This window comes from Sparus aurata, unplaced genomic scaffold, assembly GCF_900880675.1.
Source record: "Sparus aurata unplaced genomic scaffold, fSpaAur1.1, whole genome shotgun sequence".
NCBI lineage: Eukaryota > Metazoa > Chordata > Actinopteri > Spariformes > Sparidae > Sparus > Sparus aurata.
Window position 1 is genome coordinate 86,124 of NW_022045140.1, and position 26,233 is coordinate 112,356.

Consider the following 26,233-nt stretch of genomic DNA (forward strand, 5'->3'; position numbering starts at 1 on the left):
AGCACCTCTCTTCTCTTCACTTTACTCTCCCTCCTCTATCTCTCCTCTTCTTCTCTTTCACTCTTATTTTCTTTTTAAAGTATAATCTTTATTTTTATTTTTTCGACAAGCTCTAAGATAAGCGAATTGAATCACTGCTTCACTTTTATCAAAGTTTTTAACAGAACAAAGTTCTAACCTTTTTGATTTTTAATATATTGTTAAAGTATCACCGCCTGATCCAGAAGAAGTTGAATTAGTTTAAGAATCAGAACTTAAGAACCACCACTCGAAACCACGAAGAAAAATTCTTTATCAAGACTACATGATGATCATTGATGAACACGTTGCAGTAATTGTCTGCTTCAGAAGCCATACAAATGGTTTCCAACGAAACAGAGACTTTTGTTCTAAGCCACGACCGGCTCTGCCCCCAGCGCACTCAAGCGGACATCCCACTGAATGTCTCCATACAGCTGGATCCACACACGTGAGAATGAGTTGGTGTCTAATTTCTGACTACTAACTTATGAATTTAAGAGAATTGAGATTAGGGTCTTGCTAGTATTAAAAATTACTCCCGTAATATTTAATATATAAAAGCCGACCCATAATTTCACCATCCGCTTACGATCACATAATCTTATTACTTTACTCATTACCATCTCTACATTTCCTGTTATAATGTAGAATTATATAGTAAATAAACATATATAATCATGTGGAGAACCGATGGATCTGTGTAAAGAAATCACTGTTTCAGAATATGAGACTGAATATAGATTATGAAATTGAATATATCAATTTGAAATTGATTTGAACTCTTCAAGCTAAAAATGTCCAGTTGGATTTGATTAATTTCCTCTGGATTAGTTCAATAGATAAACCAACAGAGGTGGTACCCCATTTACGAGTGCATAATTAATCACCAGTGATTTATTACATTTAATATTACCCTGGATTAATTCCTCTGGAGAAGTGAGACCAGCTGCTTCACTGAACCTACTGTACGGTGGGTATAATCTGGCTGTCATCCTGGCGACTGAGGAACGTGAGGCTTGCTGCTTTCTGGGAAGGTCAACCTCAGCCCATCCATTAACGCAGGAAAGTAGGATCTTAACATTTTTTATGTGCTCTGTGTTCTGAATTGAGGTAAAGCCACTTTTTAAATTATTTCATTGTTTAAGTTCAGTATTGCTCTTATTACATTTTTTAATAGTTTTTGATATTATCAAAATGGTTTCATGCTGTCCGCTGCCAGAGTTTTTAGGCATAAAACAAAAACAGGTCTTTCCACATTTCGACTGTGTTCACGGTAAACCCAAGGGCTATGTAAGCATCGTCATATTTCCTGCTCCATAGTTCCCGACCGAAGGATTAGCAGAAGAGCTTGTGTTTGTCTCTTTTTTGAGATCTGTGTGCTGGTGTCAACAAGGAGTGTTTTATTTTGGAAAGTAACCAGATGTTATATTGTTATTTTGGCACTTGACTTCCTGTCTGCTCAGTGTAAAATTCAGCTGAATTGCTGCGTCATGCTCCAGCACCCTCCAGATATAGATGTCCTGCATATCTGTTCCGGAGGGCTCAGGACTGCCGGAGCTGGGACGGAGCAAAGGGTTCCAACTGTCTGTCACCTGACATTGTCTAGTTACCCTAGTGAAAAACAGATATATTTATAAAATATTCACATTCGTTCTCCATGTTAGCTCTTGTTAGCCTGTGTTAGCTTGTGTGCGTCTTGGTCTGTCTCCCTCCATGTTCACCCTGTGTTCTCCACCAGCTTTTCTCTTTTGATTTGTACTTTGCTTTTGTTTGCACTTTGTCTTCGCTTTAAGTTGCTACTTTGCTTTGTGTCCTAGTGACTCGTTTAGTTTTTCTTGTTCTCTTGGCTTTTGTAGTTTCAGCTTTGTGTAATTATTCCCCTATCCAGCCTCCCGTGTGTGTCTGCGTTTGGGTCCTCACCTCATTTCACCTTAAATTGTGATTATTTGTAGTCTTGTAGACATTCAAGACACATGGTCAGCTTTTTCAGATGGCAAAATAAAGCTGATGGAGGCGCTTTAGGCCTTTTTTGATTTGGAAAGAGTACTGGTTGATAGGCCCTCATTGGGAGAGTTTCCAGGCACCATGGGACTAGTAGCAGGGGCTAAGAGGCCGAAGGGGCTAAGAGGCCGAAGGGGCTAAGAGGCCGAAGGGGCTAAGAGGCCGAAGGGGCTAAGAGGCCGAAGGGGCTAAGAGGCCGAAGGGGCTAAGAGGCCGAAGGGGCTGCGCCCCGGAGCCACTGTTGCCACCTCCTCAGTAAGGACGGTTGTTATTGGCAGTCCTAAAAGTTTCTAGAAATAATGGCATCGACTAATTTGCATAACTGGCAATGTGCATTTAATTGTAATGCGCTGTAGGAGAGAGGAATAACGTTGTGGGAGGGACAAAAACAGAATGAAAAACAATTATGTTATTAGGTTTAGAATTACAAATAAACGTATTAGTGCAGTGATTTATTTTAGACCAAAAAATGTTTCCATATCAGATCAGCCAGCAGCGACTTTGTGAAAGCGCAATTTCGCAGTCTGGACACGGAGAGGTGAAAAAAGTTGCTAGAGGGGTCTGAAAAGTCGCTTTGTTGCCAACACTGCCCGGTGCCAAGCTTGCCCAGAGTTCCAGCTCAGTTGTTGGTGGCCCAGTCGACATCTGCGAGTGGTTCTCAGTCGGCGGCCCAGTCGACATCTGCTGGTGGTTCTCAGTCGACGGCCCAGTCGATATCTGCCAGTGGTTCTCAGTCGGTGGCTTGGTCGACACCTGCCAGTGGCCCCCCGTCAGCTCCCAGGCTGACATCTGCCAACAGGCTTCGCCACTGGCCTCCAGAGGGTCCCAGCCTATGCCTTCGCTGCCGGCCACCCCACTTACAGAACTGAGCATCTGAACATGTAGTTTCACTGTGGTTTCACTCTGAACTTTGTATAAATTCACTGTGCTGATCAAGCCCCCTCAGCTCTGCATTACCATACTATTGATGGGCAATGTAACTAATTACTTTTGTGTTGACTAGTTAACAATGTAATGCAATTTCTTTTCCAATTGGCAATGAAGTTATTTCTGCGGTAACTTGCCTAACACTTTCAGTGAGCCAGTTTGCTTTATGATTTCATCTACACCAGTGCTATTGTTAGCCCCTTTTAGATAGAAACGGTGGCACATTTGCAGCAAGGTAAAGGCTGCAATGTGCCGCCTTGTCTATCTAAAAGGGAGGTGTAATATTCCGCCATTTGGCCGTCACTGGGGTAGGCATAAACATGTGATGTGACAAGAAGCACAAAGTTGAGCCTTAACAGTGAAGCAGGTCTAATTTGTCTTCAAAATAAGAGCTTTACATTGCACCCCATTGGAGTTTAGAGCTGGGCGCTTAGCAGGGGGCTTTTTATTTGAAAGTAGCAACTGTCAGTAGCTTGCCGCTACAACAACAAGTGGACAACAAAGACAGCTACAGAGACCGAGGAGACACTAGCATCTCCCGGATCTCAGCGGCTTTCCAGTTGCTCATCTTGCTGCTGCGGATGAAGTGATGGATTGACTGCTGTGATCAGCTGTTTCCTGGTTTTAAAACTTCCCGACTGCACAACAGTGCACATCATCAACACCTCCGCCCATCTCACACAATTGCCGGCACATCAACGGCTCAGATTTACATAATAATAATAATAATAATACATTTTATTTGTTTGATGGTGCCTTTCAAGTCACCCAAGGTCACCTTACATAGGATAAAAGCATAAAATCACAGAATAACATCACAGAATATTAAAAACAAACATTGACATAAGAAGAAAAAGAAAAGTGTAGTGCACAGTGACCAGTCAGAGTGAGTATGCCAGTTTGAACAGGTGGGTTTTGAGTTTGGATTTGAATGTTGCGATGGAGTCTGACTGTCTTATGTGTGGGGGGAGAGAGTTCCATAGTCTGGGTGCTGAGCAGCTGAAGGCTCGGGCACCCATGGTACTGAGGCGTGGTGTGGGGATGGTTAGCAGTCCAGCAGAGGTTGAGCGGAGGGTGCGAGAGGGGCTGTATTCGTGGAGGAGGTTGCAGAGGTAGGTGGGGGCTAGATGGTGGAGAGTTTTGTATGTGAGGAGGAGGTTTTTGTAGTGGATGTGGTATTGTACAGGGAGCCAGTAAAGTTGGATGAGAATAGGGGTGATGTGGTCAAGATGATTTGGTGCGGGTGATAATCCGGGCAGCTGAGTCCTGGATGATTTGCAGTCTGTGGATGAGTTTGGTGGGGAGTCCGGTGAGGAGGGCATTGCAGTAGTCGATGCAGGAAGTGACAAATGAATGAACCAGGATTTCGGTGCTGGACTGGGACAGGTCCATATAATAGCAATGGATGTGGAAAAAGTGTACCCTCTGAGGTGTACCAAAACAGACCCCCAATTTAGCGCCTTCTGTCTAAATCTGCAGACCAAGCCGCAAAACAGACAGCCAAATTGGTGGCTTGCTGCCCAGTATAAAAACGGCTATTACCCTACATTTTAGTATATGCCATGATCCTGTAATTGTTACTTATGACCACATTGTTCAAATAATTTCCCAAATCAAAATCACCTGGTGTATGTTTCATAAATCAACAGATTTTAGGTAAATCCTGCCAGTGTAAAGGGATCAGATACCTTGCAATCTCTGGCAGAGTCCTCTTAATGCACTTCAGAGTCTTTTTCATCAGGGAAGAGTTTTGCAGGAGAAAGAACGGCCGGAGCAGTCTTCTTATTCTCAGTTTCTATTGAAAAAAGAAAAGATAAGATCACTTTTTTGAATGTAAGGGGCCTTGTGACAAGCCATATATATGAAGTCACATCTTTGGGAACAAACCTTAGCAAGTTTAACCTGGGAGTGCAACTCGTAAGAATGCTAAATGCTCTTGCCTGATTTGCAATTGGGATGACCGTGGTGACCATTTAACAGAACATTTAACATCATCGCAACCGGATGCGAGAGGACGCTGGTGTGAATATCGCCGCTTCTCCATCCACAACAAAACTACTTTTTCTGCTGAAATATGAAAGCCAAACTGTCTTTACAAGCTCTAGAGCTGCGCTACAAACTTTGAAGACTGCACACCTGAACATCTGGCTCTGGTGGACTCCTCTTTCTCTGCTGGTCAGCTGTTAGCCCCGCTGGTCAGCTGTTAGCCCCGCTGTTAGCCAAGCTAATTAACCGTTGGCAACGCTAAATTCCAAACCGGCGTTTTCAGTTCTCTGTGGGCTCTGTGGGTCCTCTCTCCACTACAACCTCAGGATTGTTTACCGCCTGGCTCCTGTATCACTCTCCTCTGCTGCTGTGGTCTCCCCCGACCTGCGGAGATGTTGGTTGGTCGCTGCTCCGCCGCTGCTGATTAGGTCTTTAAATACTCAGCGCTGGAGCTCCTGGACCTTTGCTGTAACTTCTCCCCAAACTCCATCACTAGGATTAAATCTCTTGGTCTCCTTCGTCGCCCCCGCTATATGCACAGGGCCACCAGACGCAAGTTTATGAAGGACAATGCTTTTCCCTGCAGCGCTGACAGCGGTGATGCTATTCCCTCCATGCTGACTGACAGGCGCCATCTAAACCAACCACAGGTGCGCAGACTAAGCTATCTGAGACCCTTGGCTTGTGTGAATGGTGCTGTTTCCTCCACAGCCACTGCATCAGCATCTGTGAACAACACTGCCGCTTTCATGCTGCTAAATCCATGTTCACTAAACAACAAAGGACAACTCATCCATGACATCATCACAGACAGGAAAATTGACTTTCTCTGCCTAACTGAGACATGGCAGCATCAACAGGACTTCTTGACTCTGAATCAAGCCACTCCCACAGGCTATGTTTACATCCAGAAGCCCCGCTCTGAGGGCTGTGGTGGTGGGCTGGCAGTCAAACATCGAGCCGACATCCTGGTTAAACAACTCCCAGTGTTGAATGTCACCTAATTTGAATGTGCAGCCTTCTCTCTGGCTGGGCATACACAGCTGCAGGTTGTCCTCATCTACCGCCCTCCAAAAGCCTCCTCCACCTTCCTGTCTGAGCTGTCTGAACTACTCACCTCCATCTGCTCTATATCTACATCTACACTCCTGCTTGGTGATTTCAACATCCACGTGGACTCCACCAGCTGCCCCTTTGCCTCTGAATTCCTGTCACTCCTGGATTGTTTCAACATCACTCAGCATGTTAAAGGTCCCACTCATGCCTCTTGGAGTCTTGACTCCCTTGCCCCCTTAAAACCCGGACTTTTACCCATTCTGCCCCCTAGTTCACCATTGAAATCCGCACCCTTAAGACTACTGGTCGCCCCCTGGAGAGGCTCTATAAAAGATCTGGCCTCACCATCCGCCATGAAGCCTACAAAGACCACATTAGGTCTTATAAAGAAGCTCTCTCCAAGGCTAAAACAAACTACTACACCACTCTCATTGGACCCCAGAATGTTATTCTCCACCATTAACCGGCTCCTTAGCCCTCTCGATGTCCACCAGCTTTCTGGTGCCCCCTGACCTCTGTTTCAAGTTCCTGGACTTCTTCCAGGAAAAGGTGGCTACCATTCATGAGCAACTCCTGGCATCTGCCACCACCCTACCACATACACCTCTGACACAGATAGCTGATCCTCCCACTGTTCGCCTGCCCCAGTGCTCTCTCTCCTCCTTCTCTCCTGTGGACTCTATTTCTGTAGCTAAGTTGGTCTCCCAGGCAAAAGCCTCCACCTGCTCTCTGGACCCCATGCCAACAACTCTGGTGAAGTCTTCACTGCCTGCCCTATGCCCCCTTATAATGGAAATTATCAACTCATCCCTAGAATCTGGCATTGTACCGTCCACCTTCAAAACAGCTTCAGTTACCCCCATCCTCAAGAAGCCAGGTCTGGACCCAGATGACTTACACAACTACCGGCCAATTTCCAACCTTCCTTTCCTTAGCAAAATCCGGGAAAGAGCAGTTGCTGCCCAACTCCAGCAGCACATGTCCAACCATGAGTCCTATGAACCCCTTCAGCCTGGCTTCAGGGCACGCCATAGCACAGAAACTGCCCTCATCAAGATCACCAACGACCTCCTCATCGCTGCAGATTCTGGCCACATCAGTATTCTGATCCTCCTGGACCTCTCTGCAGCCTTCGACACAATCTCCCACACCATCCTCCCCACCCGCCTATCTGTACCTTGGTCTCACCGGTACAGCACTCTCCTGGTTCCAGTCCTATTTAACAAACAGGAGACAGTTTGTCACAATTGGAGACTCCAGTTCCACCCCAGCTCCAGTCAACCAGGGCGTGCCTCAAGGCTCTGTGCTTGGACCCCTCCTCTTCACTATCTACATGCTTCCCCTTAGTTAGATAATTCGCAAACATGGTCTCAACTTCCATTCTTATGCTGATGATACTCAATTATATCTCCGCACCAAACCATCCACCCAGCTACCCCCACAGTCACTCGTCAACTGCCTACATGATTTAAAATTCTGGATGACATCAAATCTACTCAAATTAAACACCAATAAAACAGAGCTCATGGTTGTGGCCTCCAAGGTGCTGCTCCAGAAGGTTGGAGATCTTCTCCTGGACGTGGACGGCTGCACTATCTCCCCATCCACGGAAGTCCGCAACCTGGGTGTCATCCTTGATTCCACACTATCTTTCCAATCACGCATAAAATCCATTACAAAACCAGCTTTTTACCATCTCAAAAACATCTCCAGACTCCGGCCCGCTCTCTCTGAACCTGTGGCTGAGACCCTCCTCCATGCCTTCATCACCTCCCGCCTGGACTACTGCAATGGAGTCCTGTCCGGGCTCCCTTCCAAAAACCTGGATAGGCTCCAGTATGTGCAGAACTCTGCTGCCAGGGTCCTCACCTGCACCAAGCCTGGCAACACATCACCCCCACTCTCATCCGCCTTCACTGGCTCCCAGTTAAATCACGCATCACCTACAAGATTCTCCTCCTGACCTATAAATCTCTCCATTACCTCGCCACCCAATATCTGTCTGACCTCCACCCCTACACCCAGTCCCGGACGCTGCACTCATCAGGCACACACCAGCTCTCCATCCCTCACACCAAACTACAAACCTTTGGTGACAGAGCCTTCTGTGTGACAGCCCCCACTCTCTGGAACACTCTCCCAGCTGAAATCCGCAAACAGACTTCTCTGGAGACTTTCAAAAGAGACTTAAAAACCCATCTTCTTAATAAGGCCTATCAGCTCTAGATCCAGCCAAATCAATCAACTTTTCTATTTTTATCTTTTATGTATTTTTTGTTTATCCATTTATTCTTTGTTTTGTTTGTTCCATTTTGTTAAGTGTCCTTGGGTACCCTGAAAGGCGCTATAAAAATGTAATGTATTATTATTATCATTATTATTATTATTATTATTATTATTATTATTATTATTATTATTATCATCATTATTATTATTATCATATTGCTTCTTATCCACTAACTTTTTTATGTACCCATTCTGTTTTTTTATTTGTGCTCTCGACAACATTGAAAATGTGGGCTTACCCTCACTGATATTTATATAAGTAAAGGTTGAATAAATGAATGAATAAATCAATGATATATTTGAAATCCAAATTCCTAATTTCCTAATTCAATAAATTCTTTTGAAGTTGTAGGTAAACATTTTTAAGAGTCAGGACCCTGGTTAAAACTCTTCTTTGTTGTTGCTGGTTGATGTGAAATGCACACTGGGATGGATGCAGTACGTAGGACTGTTGGCATAAAAAGCATTAATGATGAATGATAAAAACTTTAAACTTACAGAAGGTTTGGCCTTTCATATTAAGATATAGTGTTCTTTGCTAGTTTAGTTTATTAGATTTTCTTGTGATGTGGACTTGCATCTTGTCAGGACTTTTTTTTATCACGTAACGGCTCTACTGAGGTTGTCAAGAGAATGTTTTTCATGTATCCTACTGAATGCTGCCCAGCATGGTCTGTTTTATGTTGTACTGTCCTATTTACTTTTGACTCTGCAAGTTAAACAAGTAGCAAATACTGGTATGAATCATAACAGGGGACAACCTCACCTCATCACACACCATGCTGACAGACAACACCCAGTCGATGATAGAGAACGAAATGACTACTGTGTAGCCAACCAGCCATTTGCTCTTTCTGAATTCCTCCCAGCCAATCAAGTAGCTCTGAGGACGAAACAGAATGTGGCAGTGGTTCAAACAGATAGACTGGCAATAGTAGGAAAATAATTTTAAAAAGCAGCAAGATTAACTAGAATTCACGTGGCTAAGCCTTGTTAATCGACAGCTACCAGTATCCTGGGAATAAATATTTTCCACTCTGGTTATGTTTACCTTGACAGCAAGATCAAAAGAGAAGATGATGAGGCAGACCATCTCGATGCTCTCAGTTAAACCACAGGGCGGCTCCCAGGGTGGAGAGCGAAGCCAGGGGTCCGAGGAGATGGACAGGGAGGACGGTCGCTCAACAAATGCCAGCAACAACACCATTGCAATGGTTAGGCCCAAGCCCCTAGGGCAGGGAGAGGTGGGTGAGTGGATGGACAAGTGGATGTAAGCATGACAGAAATGTGGCGTAGACAAGAGAACATAGTATTCATTTAGCTAAAGTGTGTTGATGAGACTTTCCATACAGTGCTGTCTAAAGTTAAATTTTGCTCAAAAAAAGTGGTGACAAATTAAAATTACTCAGTATCCTTTATCACCCACTTACAATCCTCAAGTCCACATTGATAAAGGAATGGTTTGACATTTTGTTATGTACCTTTTTAGTGGGGCTGTTAAGCTCTTAAAATATGGACAATCTTGCTTTTTGTGAAAGAAGCATGAAACTTTCAGGGTTTGTTCTTGATGACCTAAGCTTTCATTTAAGATGTTGAGGCATTCTCAGTTTGACCTCTGAGGTCAACTAGAGGTCACTTACCTCTGTAATATGTCATTTTCATGCACAAAATTGTAAATGTGAGTATCTTAGGATCTAAATGTGATAGAAATGTAAAACAAATATGTATGTCCAAGCTTCTGGGCATGAGGAACTCATTTATGCCATTTATAGCATTCTAAGAGGTCAACATCATTAAGTGCAGTGAAGGATACTAGGAATGTGAGTGGCTTAAGGTAAGACACAATAGGTGAATAGGGTAAAAAAATTAAATAATAAATATCACCATGAAACTTTCGCAGCGGATTACTCATGTTAAGAAGCTAAGAAAAAATGTTTTTGCAAGTTTTTGGTATTTTAATGTTTAAATATGCAAATGAGGCCTTATCTCATTAAAAATGCGCTAATTTGTATACATTTTAAAAAACAAAATCAGATCATGTGATAAAGCCAGTATGTATGTTACGTGTGATAGAGCTAGAGTGTGAGGTGTGTGTTGTAGCCTGTAAACAGCAGCCTCAGTAGTATAATTGTGCCACTGAATCTTTTCTTGAAGCTCATTCAAAATAAATTTGCTAACCTCAACTAAAAATCATCTGCTAACCTTTCTTTCTTGGAGTGTTAGCTATGTGTGAGCAGTGTGTCATCTGTGTTACGTGTGTTACGGGTGTCATAGGTTTTGTGTTAGGGTTAGCTAGAGTGTGAGGTGTGTTGTAGCCTATAGCCTGTGTTGAGGTACTAATCATGGCTAAACGTCATGTGCTAGTAGACTTAGACAAATGTCCTATGCCCAAGAAACCCAAATCACAAATGAATTGGGATCTTTGTGCTTTGTGTCAGTTGGACATCAATGAGGTACTGCTAGTCTGCTGCTTATCGCTCTGTACTGTTGGACAGTCAAAGGAGAAAGTGAGAGAGAGAGAGATCAGCACACAACCTTTTAGGATCCCAAGTGCCGGAACTTCTGAGACCATACCCATGCCACACCCTGTACCGCAGAACTGTGGGAAAATAAGATCCCGTTTACACGAAGGGAAAACGCAGATATTTCTACGTGGTTTGGCCTCTCATTTACACGAAAACCCTCATGGAAAGCGATTATTTCTAAAAACTTTGGCTATTGACAGTATATTCTGATTTACAGGATAACAGAAGTAGATGTCCATAAACACCTCTGTAATTATTTCCCCATCTAATATGACAACAAAATGAAAAAAATATTTTGAGCCTGGCTTTATCACATGATCTGATTTTGTTTTTTAAAATGTATACAAATTAGCGCATTTTTAATGAGATAAGGCCTCATTTGCATATTTAAACATTAAAATACCAAAAACTTGCAAAAAAATGTTTCTTAGCTTCTTAACATGAGTAATCAGCTGTGAAAGTTTCATGGTGATATCTATCATTTAATTTTTTTACCCTATTCACCTATTGTGTCTTACCTTAAGCCACTCACATTCCTAGTATCCTTCACTGCACTTAATGATGTTGACCTCTTAGAGTGCTATCAATGGCATAAATGAGTTCCTAATGCCCAGAAGCTTGCAAATACATAGTTGGTTTACATTTCTATCACATTTAGATCATAAGATACTCACATATACAATTTGGTGCATTAAAATGACATATTACAGAGGTCAGTGACCTCTAGTTGACCTCAGGGGTCAAACTGAGGATGCCTCCACGTCTTAAATGAAAGCTTAGGTCATCAAGAACAAACCCTGAAAGTTTCATGCTTCTTTCACAAAAAGCAAGATTATTGAGCTTAACAGCTCCACTGTTTTCTTATTAACGAGACTCAGATAAAAAGACTTGATACCACTGTTATGTCTTTATGCAAAACATATCATGCTAGAGAAAGCAGGAAACATTTAGTTTAGCTGAAGACAGGGGAAGCAGCTTAATAACTTTTCAATTAATCAACAACCCCAATTCACATTTTAGGATACCATGAATATAAGTTGAAAAGGATTTGTAAATTTTTTATTTACATTTTACACAGACTCCCAGCCTTTTTGGAATCAGGGCAATAACATTGTTGTCAATACAAGGCTCCCAGGCAACCTGCAGAGACACCAGCCAAGCTTTTCCTACTAAAATATGTAGAATTGTCTGTCGTGAAAAATGTCTTCAGTCAGTGTTGGTATGTAAGTAGCCAGTTAGGGACAACATTGTTGTCACTGCACTTGCAGTCTTTCAATCTGTCTCTTCTGAGTGTGCTGTACTCTGACACTGTGAGATTCAATAAAACAAAGTCAATCAAAAAAATAGTTGTAGCAAGCAAACACAATTTTCTTGATTTTTGAGGCATCATTATATGCTCGACTTTTAATTAACATAACTTTTGTAATCTGATCCATTTACTGATTTTTCACTCAAGTCTGTCATAGGTATTGTGTATTCCCTTGAACAAATTGTTTTTTTCCAATAGCTTTTTCAGTGCCTTCCTAGGGATGTAACAGTTACCCATGTCACGGTAAACCATGGCAAAATTCCCGACAGTGAAGGTTACCGTTTCAGTTTTAATTACCATGGTAACCGCCACGGTGTGGAAAACTCACAAGATACTTCTTAAGTCCCACTATGCATGCGCATCGAGCAACTTGCACCTGTTATGTAGCGTAGAAGACATGGCGGAGGGAGGACGTGATAGTAGCGGCCCTCAAGGCATTTTTTCCTCCTTCAAAGACAACCAAATCTGAAGTCTGGGTGTGTTTTGGTAATTATAAGAATGCTCAGGGACAGCTGGTCTTGACCATCCTTGGATGGCAGCCCTATCTGCAGGAGCTGCAAGAAGAAAGTTGTTGCGAGGGGCGGCAACACATCCAATTTACTTACTCATTTGCGCAACCATCACCCTCAGCTGTTCAGCAAATGCAAGGTAAACTAACCTTAAGCTTGGGTGCATGATGTATGTGTATTCTCTGTATAATTTGCTGTTGTCACTAATCTAAACTGACCAAATAGTGGTGTAACTGAACGAAGTTGATGTGTGATTTGGCACGTTATCTGAACCACTTATTAATTATAAGTTTAACTTTTCAAACGACCTAATAATAGTCGACCTAATAATTCCCCAAATATTGATGCAGAGCTGCAGTGAGGAGGATTTGAAACAAACACGTACTGGGTGGACTGAGTTGGTGAATGCAAACTGACTGAGATGACTGACTTTTATCTCAGCTTCATTCACCGGAGCAGCGTCTACCTGTGGCTCAGCAGCCATTTGACCAATCAGATTGACCGAGTCCATTGACAACAGACTAGCAGGCAGACAGACAGACAGACAGACAGCCAATATATAGAAGTATTATCAGAAATATATAATACTTGTGGATTATTTGTCGAATAGACTATATATAAAGAATAATATAAAATGGTGAATATAAGTGTCTAGAAAGATATAAGAGCCAACATAGAGTATTCATAATCCTTTAACAATAATCCTTTTTGTTTTGATCTAAAAAACTATCCAACCTGCTGGCCAATCGAGTGCTGCTGCCAGTACATCTCATACTACTGTGTTTAAGGTTTATTTTGCACAATTTTGATACTTTCTTTTATACTTATTTGATGTTGATTTTGCAGTGTTTTGTTAAGGTTTTGGACTATTTTAATATATAATAAATCTATCTTAAAGATAAATCTTGGTGAAATTATTTCAATTTATCAGCGTATCAGTGTTTTTTCAACATTTTGAAGACATTCTAAAAATACCGCGGTATACCGATAACCGATCCGATAATTTTGGTCACTATTACCGTGGTGGGAAATTTTCATACCATTAAATCCCTACTTTCCAGTACTGCAATAGGAGTTAGAAATTAAGTCACCACATGGCAGCTTGGCACATTTTCATGATCTTGAAATTTAGACATTTCTATAATTACTAAGTTTCTGTTTAATCAAATCAAGGCTAGAAGTTTTCAGTGAAAGCAATGGCGGATAAAAAAAACAGTCCAGCCTCAGAGTAGTTTCTCAGCTTTCTACACTCAGTGCGTTTACATGCACAGCTTAGTCAGATTACAGCCATAGTTCGACTATGCTGCTCAATCAGACAACTGGAATTATCCGAGTATACATCGGATATAATCGGATTATTGGCCGGAGCATGTCATATCCCGGTACGCTAGGTGGCGCTGTACCCATTTCAACTAGTGGTAACAGGGCCACCTCCGGCTGACCTCCTTACGTCACCAGCTGCCTCAGCATTCAAGAAAGATGGCGTACGAAGAGCGAGACGAAGCTACATCTTTGTACACTTCGTATATGGTGTATATGATAATTACACAAACTAGATGGACAATGGCGCTCTTTCTTGCGGTGATTTCGGAGGACAGACGCTGCCGCCACCGCCGTCTGTCTACTTCCGGCTCACGGCCCCTGGGAAAAATGTCACACCTGCGCAGAACGCAAAATACGATCCGATCCGCTGGAACATATACATGCAGGAGTAATGCGACTATAAATCGAATAATCTGGGTGCTTTAATTCGACTATGAGAAATCCAATCCGGTCCAATTTTAGTCAGACTAAGGTGTATACATGCATCTTAGAAATCCCATCATAGTCAGACTAACACTGTAATTCGATTTTCTTGAGTGTCATGTAAACGCACTGACAGACTTTCAGCAGGAGATGCTGCCTTTAAGAAACTTTCAGCCACATAGTAGAAATTACAATAATTAACTGTAGTTATTCTGACAGTTGCTTTATGATAAATTTGACAGCGGGAAATCTGAAATGCCGTAAATATATAGCACTCATGTTTTAAGTGTATGCTTTAATTAAGCAGGTAAATAATAATATATTTAGGTCATATGAGCAAACTATGCACACATTAATTAATGGCTTCATTCTCATACCGTAATATTTATACAATTAAAAATGGTAGGTAACTTTACCCAGTTGCATGACATATATATGTATGCATTCAAAAGGTTTTAAGATGGGATGTGTGTTCACATAAAGTCAAAGTGGATGGACAGTGTTTACCTGATGCCAAATGTTTAATATGAATATGACAATCATCACTGTTACTGTCTTTTAAAAATGCACTACAGAATTATTTCCTGGCAGTATACGTGTTTTATGTATACAGTTTATACATATAAATAACTGTATGTATGTTCTATGTTCGTGTTGTATGAAGGAACTACAAACTCTTACTTCATAATGCAACCCTGAGTTACATAATGACAGATAAATAACCTTGTTGTTACCTTGTTAGAAGGTGTGAACTTACCACTGGCATATCCTGGAGTAGTACCATCGATACATGCGGAGCGAGCTGGCATCGACCCGGTGGTTGATGGACCGGTACTATGAGCAACCAGACAAACTTTAGTAATATGAGTATTATAAGGCAAAAAAGAAAAGAAAACACCAAGGACAGAGTTTTTGTAGTGACAACTTTTTTGTCCCAAATGATTGCATTTTTTACTGCCTGAACAGAATCAGAATCAGAAATCCTTCAATGTCCCGCGGATGGGGAAATTTGTTTTTCGCAGCAGCAGAATATTACATGAACAAGAGCAATAGCAAAATAGACAATATATAATAGACAAGATAATTAAAAAAAAGAAAATAGAATTGAATCGACGTATATACATATTTACATGATATAGTGCAAGAATGGACAGTAATTTTAATATACAGATTTTAAATATGTATAATAAATATGGGTGATGAAATGAGTTTGTTATTGCACAGTGCAGAGTACAGGTTGAGGTCTATATGGAGCAGTGCTTTTTGTATAGTCTGACAGCAGCAGGAAGGAAGGACCTGCGATACCTCTCCTTCACACACTTAGGGTGTATCAGTCTGTTGATGAAGGAGCTGCCCAGTGCTGTGAAAGTGACCTGCAGGGGGTGGGATTCCTGCATCAGCAGCGATGACAGCTTGTCCATCATCCTGCTCTCTCCCACCACCTGCACTGAGACAAGAGGGCACCCCAGGGTGGAGCTGGCCTTCTTGATAAGTTTATCAAGTCTCCTCCTGTCTGCTGCAGAGATGCTGCTGCTCCAGCAGACTACTCCATAGAAAATGGCTGATGCCACCACAGAGTCATAGAAAGAAGTCAGGAGTGCCCCCTGCACCCCAAAGGACCTGAGCTTCCTCAGCAGATACAGTCTGCTCTGACCTTTCTTATATGTTGCTGCAGTGTGATCAGTCCAGTCCAGTTTATTGTTCAGGTGAACTCCCAGGTATTTGTAAGATGTCACTATCTCAATGTCCGTTCCCAGGATGTTCACCTGTGTGCAGAGTTGTTTGTGCGTGCAGGAATCCACCACCAGCTCTTTGGTCTTCCCGGCGTTGAGCTGGAGGTGGTTCCGCTGGCACCAGTCCACAAAGTCCTTAATAAGTTCTCTGTAGGCTCTGTCATCCCCGTCCCTGATGAGGCCGACGATAGCAGAGTCGTCAGAGAACTATTGTAGATGGCAGTGAGGTGAAGGTGAAGTCTGTGGTGTACAGGGTGAACAGGAAAGGGGCCAGGACCGTTCCCTGTGGGGCCCCTGTACTGCAGATTATTGTGTCCGACACGTAGTCCCGAGTCCTCAAATACTGTGGCCGGTTAGTGAGGTTATCCAGGATCCAGAATGTGAGGTGTTAGTTCACCCGTGCGAGTTCCAGCTTGTCCCCCAGGAGTGCAGGCTGAATGGTGTTAAAAGCACTGGAGAAATCAAAGAACATCCTCACAGTGCATCCAGGCTTCTCCAGGTGAGACAGTGATCTGTCCAGGAGGAAAATGATGGCGTTGTCCGCTCCGATGCTGGGTTGATAAGCAAACTGGAGCGGGTCCATAAAAGGACCCACCAGAGGGCGGAGATGAACGAGGACCAGCCGCTCCAGAGTTTTCATCAGGTGTGAAGTGAGAGCAACTGTCTGTAGTTGTTGAAGTCTTTAGGGTGAGGGATCTTTGGTACAGGTACCATGCAGGAGGTTTTCCACAGCAGTGGCACTTTTCCCAGCTTCAGGCTCATGTTGAATATATATTCCACAATCCTGCACAGCTGGTCTGCACAGGACTTGAGGAGCCTGGAGCTGATCCCATCTGGACCCGTAGCCTTCTTCACCTTCATCTTCCTCAACTCATTTCACACCTGGAGAGACGAGAGGGACAAAGTGGAGCAGGGGGGCTGAGTGTAGGATGTGGGGGAGGCGGAATGTCAGGGGGGGCAGTGGGGGGAGTTTGCAACATGAAAGCCGTGGAATGGTTGGAAGAGGTGGTGGGGGGCAGCAGAGATGACTGGGCCGGGGGATGGGTGGGTGTCTGATCAAACCTATTGAGAGTGAGGAGTTGTCGTCATGGTACAGAGCCCCTCCCTTGATATCACGGTATCTTGCGGGATCTTCCCCCTTTCCGCCATGATGGCAGGATGCCGGCGGCAAAACACGATTGTTTACGTGTGTTCTTAACTCGGTAGCAGAGGAGGTTTTTACAATTCTGCACTGTTTTACCATACCTGGAAGTCACTGCTACGTTAAAAACTGCTCCAGTACCTTGACACGATACATAGGAACAATGGGATACAGTTTTTTAGGTTGCCGAAATGGACACAGCATCAAGGAGAGCAAGTCTCTGACCTGACGAGGAGACACCGGATTGCTTGGTTGGCTGCAATAAGAAGAAAGGACCTTACTTTCGATCGCAGGTCCCTTTTCTTTCGCCTTATCTTTTTGCATTGTTTTACTTTCTTCCTTTTCTTTCTTGTATTCTTAGATCCGTCTCTGTCCTGTCGAAATAATAAATGCGCAAAAATTAAAGAGCACTGGACTGTTTAGTCGCGCCTCTGTGAAGTTCTGCAGGCGTTGCCCCTGACAACCAAAAGCGTCCCCTACCGTCATGGCCGACCGGCTCAGACCCCGCCCAAATCAACCCAAATCGGCACGTGACTCCTCAATCTCAATTGAAGAATAGGTTCATGTCGTTCACCCATGTCTGATCCCCCGCAGCCTGGGGGTCTGCAGTTCTCTGCCCCGAGATTGTTTTAAGGCTTGTCCAGACTCCACTGACTTTTCTCTGCTGCAGCTGGTTCTCCATCTTCCTCCTGTAGCTGTTCTTCCTCTCTCTGATCTTCTTCCTCAGCTCCTTCTGTACAGCCTTCAGCTCCTCCGCCTTCACATACCCCAAAACTCATCAAACTTGGAATACAGGTCACACCTGCCCAAAGATTTTACAATCTATTTTCATTGTCAATTTCCACCACTAGGTGAAATCGAGGAAAGTGCGTTTTGCCTTATAACTCCCATATGCTTTATCACACATTCAAAAACCTTATATCCACTAGGCCTGCACGATATGAGGAAAATCTGCAATGTGCGATAACACTGTTAATATTGCGATGACGATATAACTTGCAATAAATAAACAAATATTGAAGTTTGCATATTATCAACTATACAGTTAATGATGGCTAACGCTAACGTTTAATTGTTCATGTAGGTCTTAATGGTTGTATTGCAGGTGGTAGTGATGGAGGTTGGTTGTATTTAATCTAGAAGTTGCAACAACTGCTTGGCATGTTTTACACAGTACCTGTGTTTGTACCACATCGTCTCTCCTGAATCCAAAAAAAGTCCATATAGCAGAAGTGTTGTTTCTTTTCACCACAGGGTCTTCATCGACCACAGTTCCATCGCTTTTCTCTCATCCCTCAGCCATCATAACCTGGCAACCACCACCGAACTGATCCGATTAATTTTGTCAGGGTAGCTAGGCTTAGCTGGGGCTTCATCTGATTGGCCCTTGTATCCAGGGCTCTGTCTGATAGGCTAAATGTTGCCATGCTCAAGGTGCATGCATGCCGCATGTAAACAAAATGATTTTTCTTATTCATCGCGTGTCAGGAAGTCTTTTGCAATGTGTTTATCGCACATGTTCATATTGCGATGACAATGAAAATTCAATTTATCGGGCAGCCCTAATATCCACGCGCTCCCTCAATTGTGTTGAGTCTCGTGATATAGGCCACGCCCATTTCCGCAAATTCGCGAAATGTCACAAACCTACTTTTTCAAACTCCTCCCAGGTGATTTCACAGATTTGCACGAAACATTGCACACAGCATCTGTGGACCCTCCTGACAAAAAGTTATTAAAAGAATTTTGATATTTCAAACAATATTCAAGTTATTAAATAACAACTTCCGGCAGATTTCGTTCCAAACTGTAAATGTTGCATATCTCCACACTGATGAGTCCGAATGACATGAAACTCAGATGACTACTTCCCCATGAACCCCCTCTGTGTAAATTTGTGCCCGATTACCACTAGGTGGAGCTCTTTAAATTTAAGCATTTCATATCTCCACAGTCGGTCGGATTAATACAAAACTTGCTACAATTATTGCCAATGCCCTCATGAGGAAAGCTGATGAAAGGTGTTACCAGGGGACTCTATAGCACCCCCTGGAATATTAAAAATCCATGCTCCTCCTCCTACATGCATATGTATCATGACCAGATGCACAAAAAACATCCGGGGTACCAAACTGTCACTCCAACAGGAAGTTGGCCATTTTGATTCAAAGTTCCCATTTCACTTCCATTTTGATCCATTTCCATTCCTCGTACTTTAACGAACTCCTCCTACAGATTGAACACCACAGACTTCCATTTAACTCAGTATCATCCTCAAATCTTGCACATGAAAAGTTATCAAAAGCTTTCGCCTACATCGAACATGGTGGGTGTCATGGTATGATTTCGCCCTGAATACCTCCATGCATCAATACTGTGTCATATCCATAGCGCTACCAACTGGACACAGGAATTCAGACATGCATCCTTTTTACATGACATTTATAGGTTTTTTCCTCCATTTCATACATTACAAGATGACATGCTACTAAAAATGTGAGCACACCCTCCGACAGCGTCGCCGCCAATCAACACACAACTGGCCAGAAATTCGGGATTTTTCACCTGTAGTCCATATTATTTTTATATAGATTGCAGAGAGCTCTTCTGACTTCAGCGCACTGAATACTGAATATCCGCAGGAGCAGGCCACCAAATCATAAAGGAACGTCTTCCTCATTCCAATCTGAACCAAACTTCACATGTTTGGTAAGAGTCCAGCCCTGAACACATAGGCCAACATACAGTCATAGTCACAGCACCAAATGTTGGACATAGGAAATTTATAGCACATTTACAGGACATTTATCCCTTCCTGCACTGTCCGAAACACAGACAGTTAAGAGATGTGTACGCAATAATCAGACAATGGGGCCGGGTATGCGGTACGCCCCAACAGCAGCATGCCCCTCCTCACTTGGACTGCGAGGGCCCGTTCATTGCTGTTTGTAGCTTTAATTTAATTTAATTTATAGGTTACCACATTCAGCACAACAGGTACATCCCAATAGAAGGAGCTCTGTCCTTATCAAGGAGAGCACAGGACAGCACAATGTCTCATACATCAAACATCATCATCAACAGAACAGTTCATTGTTTTAGCATAAGACAAGCAAATAAAATCTCCTCCTTCATTCCCCTTGGAATCCCCTTGGAGAAGGATCCTGTCCATGTTACTACCACTGTCATGGTTTGGGTTTTTTCAGTTAGTTATTATGATATTGTTATTATTGTTTAGTAACGTTTTTGGTAAGGTTCATCCTCATGTGTTACTTTCTGCCCCCTGTCTTGTTTTCCCTTGTTATGATTGTCCTGATTAGTTTTGCCTGTCCCTGATTATCCTCCTGTGTATTTGTTCCCACCATTTTTTCTGCTCACGAGTGTACAATCAGTTGTTACTCTCTGTTCAAGTCCTTGTTTTCTCCTCTCTCTTTGTCAGTTTGTCTGTTCTGTTTCCTCGTGTCAGCCGTGTCTCCTCCAGTGTTATCCATGCTTCTTTGGTTTGTGTCTTGCTTTTGGACCCAAGCAGGCATAATTCAAAAGTAACTTTTGGACTTTAGTGAGAACTTAATGTACATAACGGACACAGCAAAGCTTTCATGAATAACCTCAAACTTTCAAAGCTGACATGAGGTTGGAATTGCTGTATAGCTAAAAACTGAGTCAACAACCTGCTCTGACCATAAGAATGTAACTAACAGCAGGAATACTTAATGAACCTGACAAACAGCACATAGTCCGTGGCATTAAAACTCCACTAGCTTAGCTGGATTTCTACTAAAAAGCTGACAAAATGTATCACTCTTCTGCAGCAGCTTCCTGTTGACGGGAAGTCCTGACGAGTCGATTACCGAGTGCAGTAGAGTTTCGCGGCTCATGGATGAAAATGTATGATTATGACTCCATCAAAAGCAATCAAAGTTCATATGTGTCTTACCTGCCAGTTTATGAGAGTTACTATCGAGAGCGGACAGGGAAAAGAACGGAATTGAGCATTTATAACTGCACTCGGTAATCGTCGCGTGGGGACTTCCCAGACCCGGAAGCTGATGGGGGAGAATTGAAATCTGTTTTTAGCTTCACAATAGAAATCCAGCTAACCTAGCGGAGGTTAGATGCCCCGGACTATGTGCTGAGACCCTTTTTGTACTGTTGCCGAAATTTGGTGCTGTTCAGAGCATTTTTTGTGGCTTTTTGGTGGCTGATTATAGTTGGATCCATTTACTGCAGTGTATTGTTGTCGTGCGGTCATTTCTGAGGATGCTAAACCTACGTGAGTCAGCGTTCTGCAAACTTTATCTCTCGAGGGGGGGGTCCTACTCGGTGTCACGGTGTGTTAGAACATGGATTAAATTTACACCAGAATACCCCTTTAATGCAGATTGATTATGTCATTGAAAGAAGTGTTAGTAGTACACTCTTAGCAGATCAAGAGTTCTTGCCTGGACACTGTAACATCAGTTAGTCTCTCTGCTCTTCTCTTTTGTAGGTCTAATCATAAAAGAATGTATAACCAATGATGAATCTGGGTAGATCAATGTTTAATTTTCATAAAAGCCCTAGCTGTAGACGTCCTTACTTCATGACTTTTAGCAAATCTTTTGGCTGAAAGAAGAGTCTGTCCTTGGCCGGGTAAATTAGTTGACTGAAGCATACATTTCACATTAAGCTCAAAATTTAGAGTTGTGTTCAAAGTTCAACAAGACATAGCAATTATGATACGTACATAAATAATACCTTTCATCTATCATATACAGTGGAGATCAAAACATCTCACAATAATTTAAATTCGTGGAAGATGAGCATTAAGGACATTAAAACAGATCCCTGAGCTTCAATACTTAAATATTATATTGTATTTTGTTAATACTTTTGAATTTTAACTTAAATTCTCTTATTACAATACAAAAATAAGTTTGGCAAGTCATTGCACTGACTTGTATGGCGTCCTCGATGAATACAACAGCTTGTTGGATGTAGAGGTCCTCATCATCTGTGGAAAGTGAGACAAGTGAGAGCAGTACGATCATCTGAACAGTTTGTCTCAGAAGCAGAATGAACACAAATCTTTACATATCCCAGTGCTCCGAACACTATGATCTTCAATCTCCTGAAACACCGTTTGTACCTTCACCCAGTGAAGAACTGTACAACCAACACAATATACAGCGTATGTCCTCTGACTTAAATAAACATGAGAACCCATCTCTAAGAAGTTGTTTTCTGAAGAACTGGTCGGATTGGGAGCTGACACGAAAGTTTATTTTTTCTTGAAGCAAAATTGGGAATTGCCAAAGGTTGGCTTGCTTTTTCTAACTGTAGTTTATCTCTAATAACACACAAAAAATACTCGGGATTAGGGATGCACCGATTCGACTTTTTCAGTCCCGATACCGATACGGATGCCTGGACTTTGAGTATCTGTCGATACCCGATACCGATCCGATACCGTTGTTGGATTAATAATAAACTGTATACTGTCCACCTTACACCATGTGGAAGAGACTAAAGGCACCACACTTTCCTAACTAAACATTACTTTCCTAACTAAGACAAAATAATCAAACATATACCAAACATTGTAAACATGTGTAACATTAATAATAATAATAATAATACATTTAATTTATATAGCGCCTGTCAGGGTACCCAAGGACACTTAACAAAGTGGAACAAACAAAACAAAGAATAAATGGAGCGCCTGTCAGTCAGCACGGAGGGAACACTAGCACCGAAGTCAGTAGCACCGTCCGAGTACAAACTAGCGTCTGGAGGCTCCGTGCACACAGCGGGGGCGACGCAGGAGACCATGAGATCCAATCCAAGCGATGAAGCCTGGGGTAAAGTGACAGCAGAGGTCCAGGTGCTCCTGTGCTGAACACCTGACGACCCCGCCAGCAACGGCGGAGTAGCGACCATCCAACATCGCTGCGAGCTGGGAAGACCGCAGCAGCAGAGGAGAGCGTCAAAGCAGCCCGGCAGTGAATAACGCTGAGGTTGTGGTGGAGCGACTACCAACAGAGCAATGATGGACAGCCCACATAGTACGTCGGTTTGAAAGTTAGTGTTGCTAGGCTAACAACTGATCGGTGAGGCTAACAACTGATGGCGGGGCTAACAGCCAATCAGCGGAGAAATGTGACATGAGTAAGTGCAACGTCCTGCAAACAGGAATCCAAAATAGAACATAGCAGCTGAACCTGAGAATAAACTAATAAAAAGTTGGTCAAACAACAACTAGTGCTCTTCCAGCATGCGACACACTGACGCTGACGAATGACGTAGGATGTGCTGCGATGGAGAAAAAAAAAACTGGCCCATGGATCTGTTCAGTTTTCTGATCCCCGATCCAGCTGTTTTGTCAATATTGGGTCCCAATATCCGATCTTAATATCGGATCGGTGCACCCCTACTAAGGATGTCCTGATCCGATCACGTGATCAGAAATCGGGGCCAATCACGTGGTTTCAGACTCGATCGGAATTGGACATTACATCCCGATCAGGGATCGGATATATATATATATATATATATATATATATATATATATATATATATATATATATATGTATATATATATATATATATATATATATATATATATATATATGTATATATATACATATATATATATATATATATATATATATATATATATATGTATATATATATATATATATATATATATCTTTATTCTCATTATTTTTTATCAGATCTAAAATATTTCAAAACAAATGGGAAAAATGTGTGTGCGCAAGGCATGGGTCGGGTATTGGTAAACATAATGACTGGCCACCGCTGTCAACGTTTTTTGTGCCTCTGATTCATGTCTTCATGTCACTCCGCTAGTAGTCCATTCATTTGTCACGCCGGAACTTCATTCAAAGCAAAGATCCACCAAAGAGCCTGCAATCGTTGTGGAAGGTTATCTGATGTGTCAGTGTTTCCTAGCATTCTGCTGCGGAATATTCGGCGTATATTCACTCGGGTCCAACGGCAGCAGGATGACATTTACCTTACCTCCCAGAGCCTCGCGCTGAATCGTTGGAGACTGATTTAGGGACCGTCATTAAATTACTTAGCATAAATATATTAATACAAAATAATTGCATGATGGTAAAACAGTTCTCTAATGCTCAAGAGGTTGGATGTGTGGGGCAAACTATTTCTTTCTTAGCTGAAGCCAACTACGGGACAAAATAAATGCAAAGAGAGACATGGTGGAGCTGTATATTTTCCTGCTTTTTTGTCCTTTGCCAATCACACCTATGATAAGTGTTAAATCATAAAATAAGGTGAATAAAATAAAAAATAAGGGACATCCTGGATCTATTTCTTCGCTTCTCTTCATTTTTTCAATGTGTTATAGAAGTATCTGATCGGGACTCGGTATCGGCAGATACTCAAAATTAAATGACTCAGACAGATCAAAAAACCTGATCTGGACATCCCTAAAAAATACACACTCACAACTTAAAACGACCGCCTTATTGATATGGGATACTTCTGTATGGCAGCAGAATGAACAGGCTGTGGCTCGGGTGATGAAGAAAATTCTCTGTAGATGGTACCAATTATGTTCTGGGCGGTTTTAATAACCCGCTGTAAAGCCTTCCTGTCCTGGGCAGTGCAAGAACCATGCCACTTTATTATGTTTCCTGTCTGGATGCTTTCTATATCTCTTCAGTAGTAAACAAGAACTACTTGCAAAACTACAGCTTAAGCTAACTGGTTAGTGAAAAAGTAAGTGGAACAGTCACAACAGGCAATGGAGAGGGACATAGCAATATTTACAAAAATAATGAATGTTTAACACTAATCATCATGAAATAAACATAGAGTTGTGTGTTTTGAACACAATACAGCAATTATTTCAGCCATTGTTTCCCTGTGATGGGACATGAGCCAAAGGTAAGCAGGGTACTGGAATAGCCTAATGGCCAAGCTATGTAACCTCAGTGCAGATGTGGTGATATTTGGTCTGGCTGGTTCCAACTATCTTGTTCCTTTTCCTTTTCTGAAGCTGATGAAGGTACTTCTGTCATAAGTAATGCAATCGTCAGTAATAAAAGCAAAGACATAACAGATTATAAGAAAAACAAGAAGTAGTGAAACTTGAAGGAGCAACTGTCTGCCATATCTGCTGCTGTCTATTACCACTTTTTCAAACAAAAACATTTCACTCTTGGCTTTGTTTCTTATTTAAGTAAAGATAATATCTTTGTGTTTGGACTCTTACCCAGACAAAAATGGCAATCTTAAATATACCACACATGCCCGCCCCTGTCTGATTTTTTTTGACCTGGCCCTTGAACAGCAGTTCTGAATGGAATTGGGTAAATAAGAATTTACATTTGGCTATTTTGAGTCCGGACAAAACTGCAAGTGCTCAGAACGTATGTGGATATTTGTTGAGTGTGGACAGACTTCAGTCGTATCAAATAGAGTAGCCATAAATAGATCAGGAAAAAAGAGTCAAACCTTTCAGTGTGCTTTTCCACCCAGCATTTACATAGACACAAATACAATGACTCACACACACACGCACATACACTTTTGGTAATGCTGACCTAATGCGTCACAGCAGGATGTGTCATAATGGCTGTGGTTTATGAGTGCTTCTGACAGGGCAATACTTAAAACGGCTGCAACACCACTGAATCACACATAGCCAGCACAAACCACAGTGTGCAGTGCAAGAACTATGCCAGTTTATGATGTTTCCTGACTGGATGCCTTCTATATCTCTTCTGTAGTCAACAAGAACTATTTGCAAAACTACTGCTTAAGCCAATTGGTTAGTGAAGAAGTAAGTGGAACAGCCCACAACAGTCGCAGCAGGCAATGGAGAAGGACATAGCAATGAATCACACACAGCCAGCACACACCACAGTGTGAGCAGCTCAACTCACACCTGTTGTTGCAGTAGGAATGAAACACTCAAGAAAAATCTTCCCTGTCAGAGAAATTGTGTGCTTTTACTTCCAACACCA

At 42.4% G+C, this 26,233-nt stretch overlaps 1 protein-coding gene across 1 annotated transcript in view; it reads right to left on the reverse strand.

The window, feature by feature from the left end:
• Positions 1–22,233, reverse strand: part of tpcn2 (two pore segment channel 2) — an 80,003-nt gene extending 57,770 nt beyond the window's left edge. The window contains exons 1-5 of the mRNA XM_030410831.1: positions 22,178–22,233; positions 15,124–15,200; positions 9,329–9,506; positions 9,044–9,160; positions 4,638–4,744 (exon numbers count right to left, since the gene is read on the reverse strand). Of these exons, the coding sequence (XP_030266691.1) occupies positions 4,638–4,744; positions 9,044–9,160; positions 9,329–9,506; positions 15,124–15,158 (437 nt within the window). The 5' untranslated portion in view covers positions 15,159–15,200; positions 22,178–22,233. The remainder of the gene's footprint in view (positions 1–4,637; positions 4,745–9,043; positions 9,161–9,328; positions 9,507–15,123; positions 15,201–22,177) is intronic.
• Between the last annotated feature and the right edge of the window lie 4,000 nt (positions 22,234–26,233).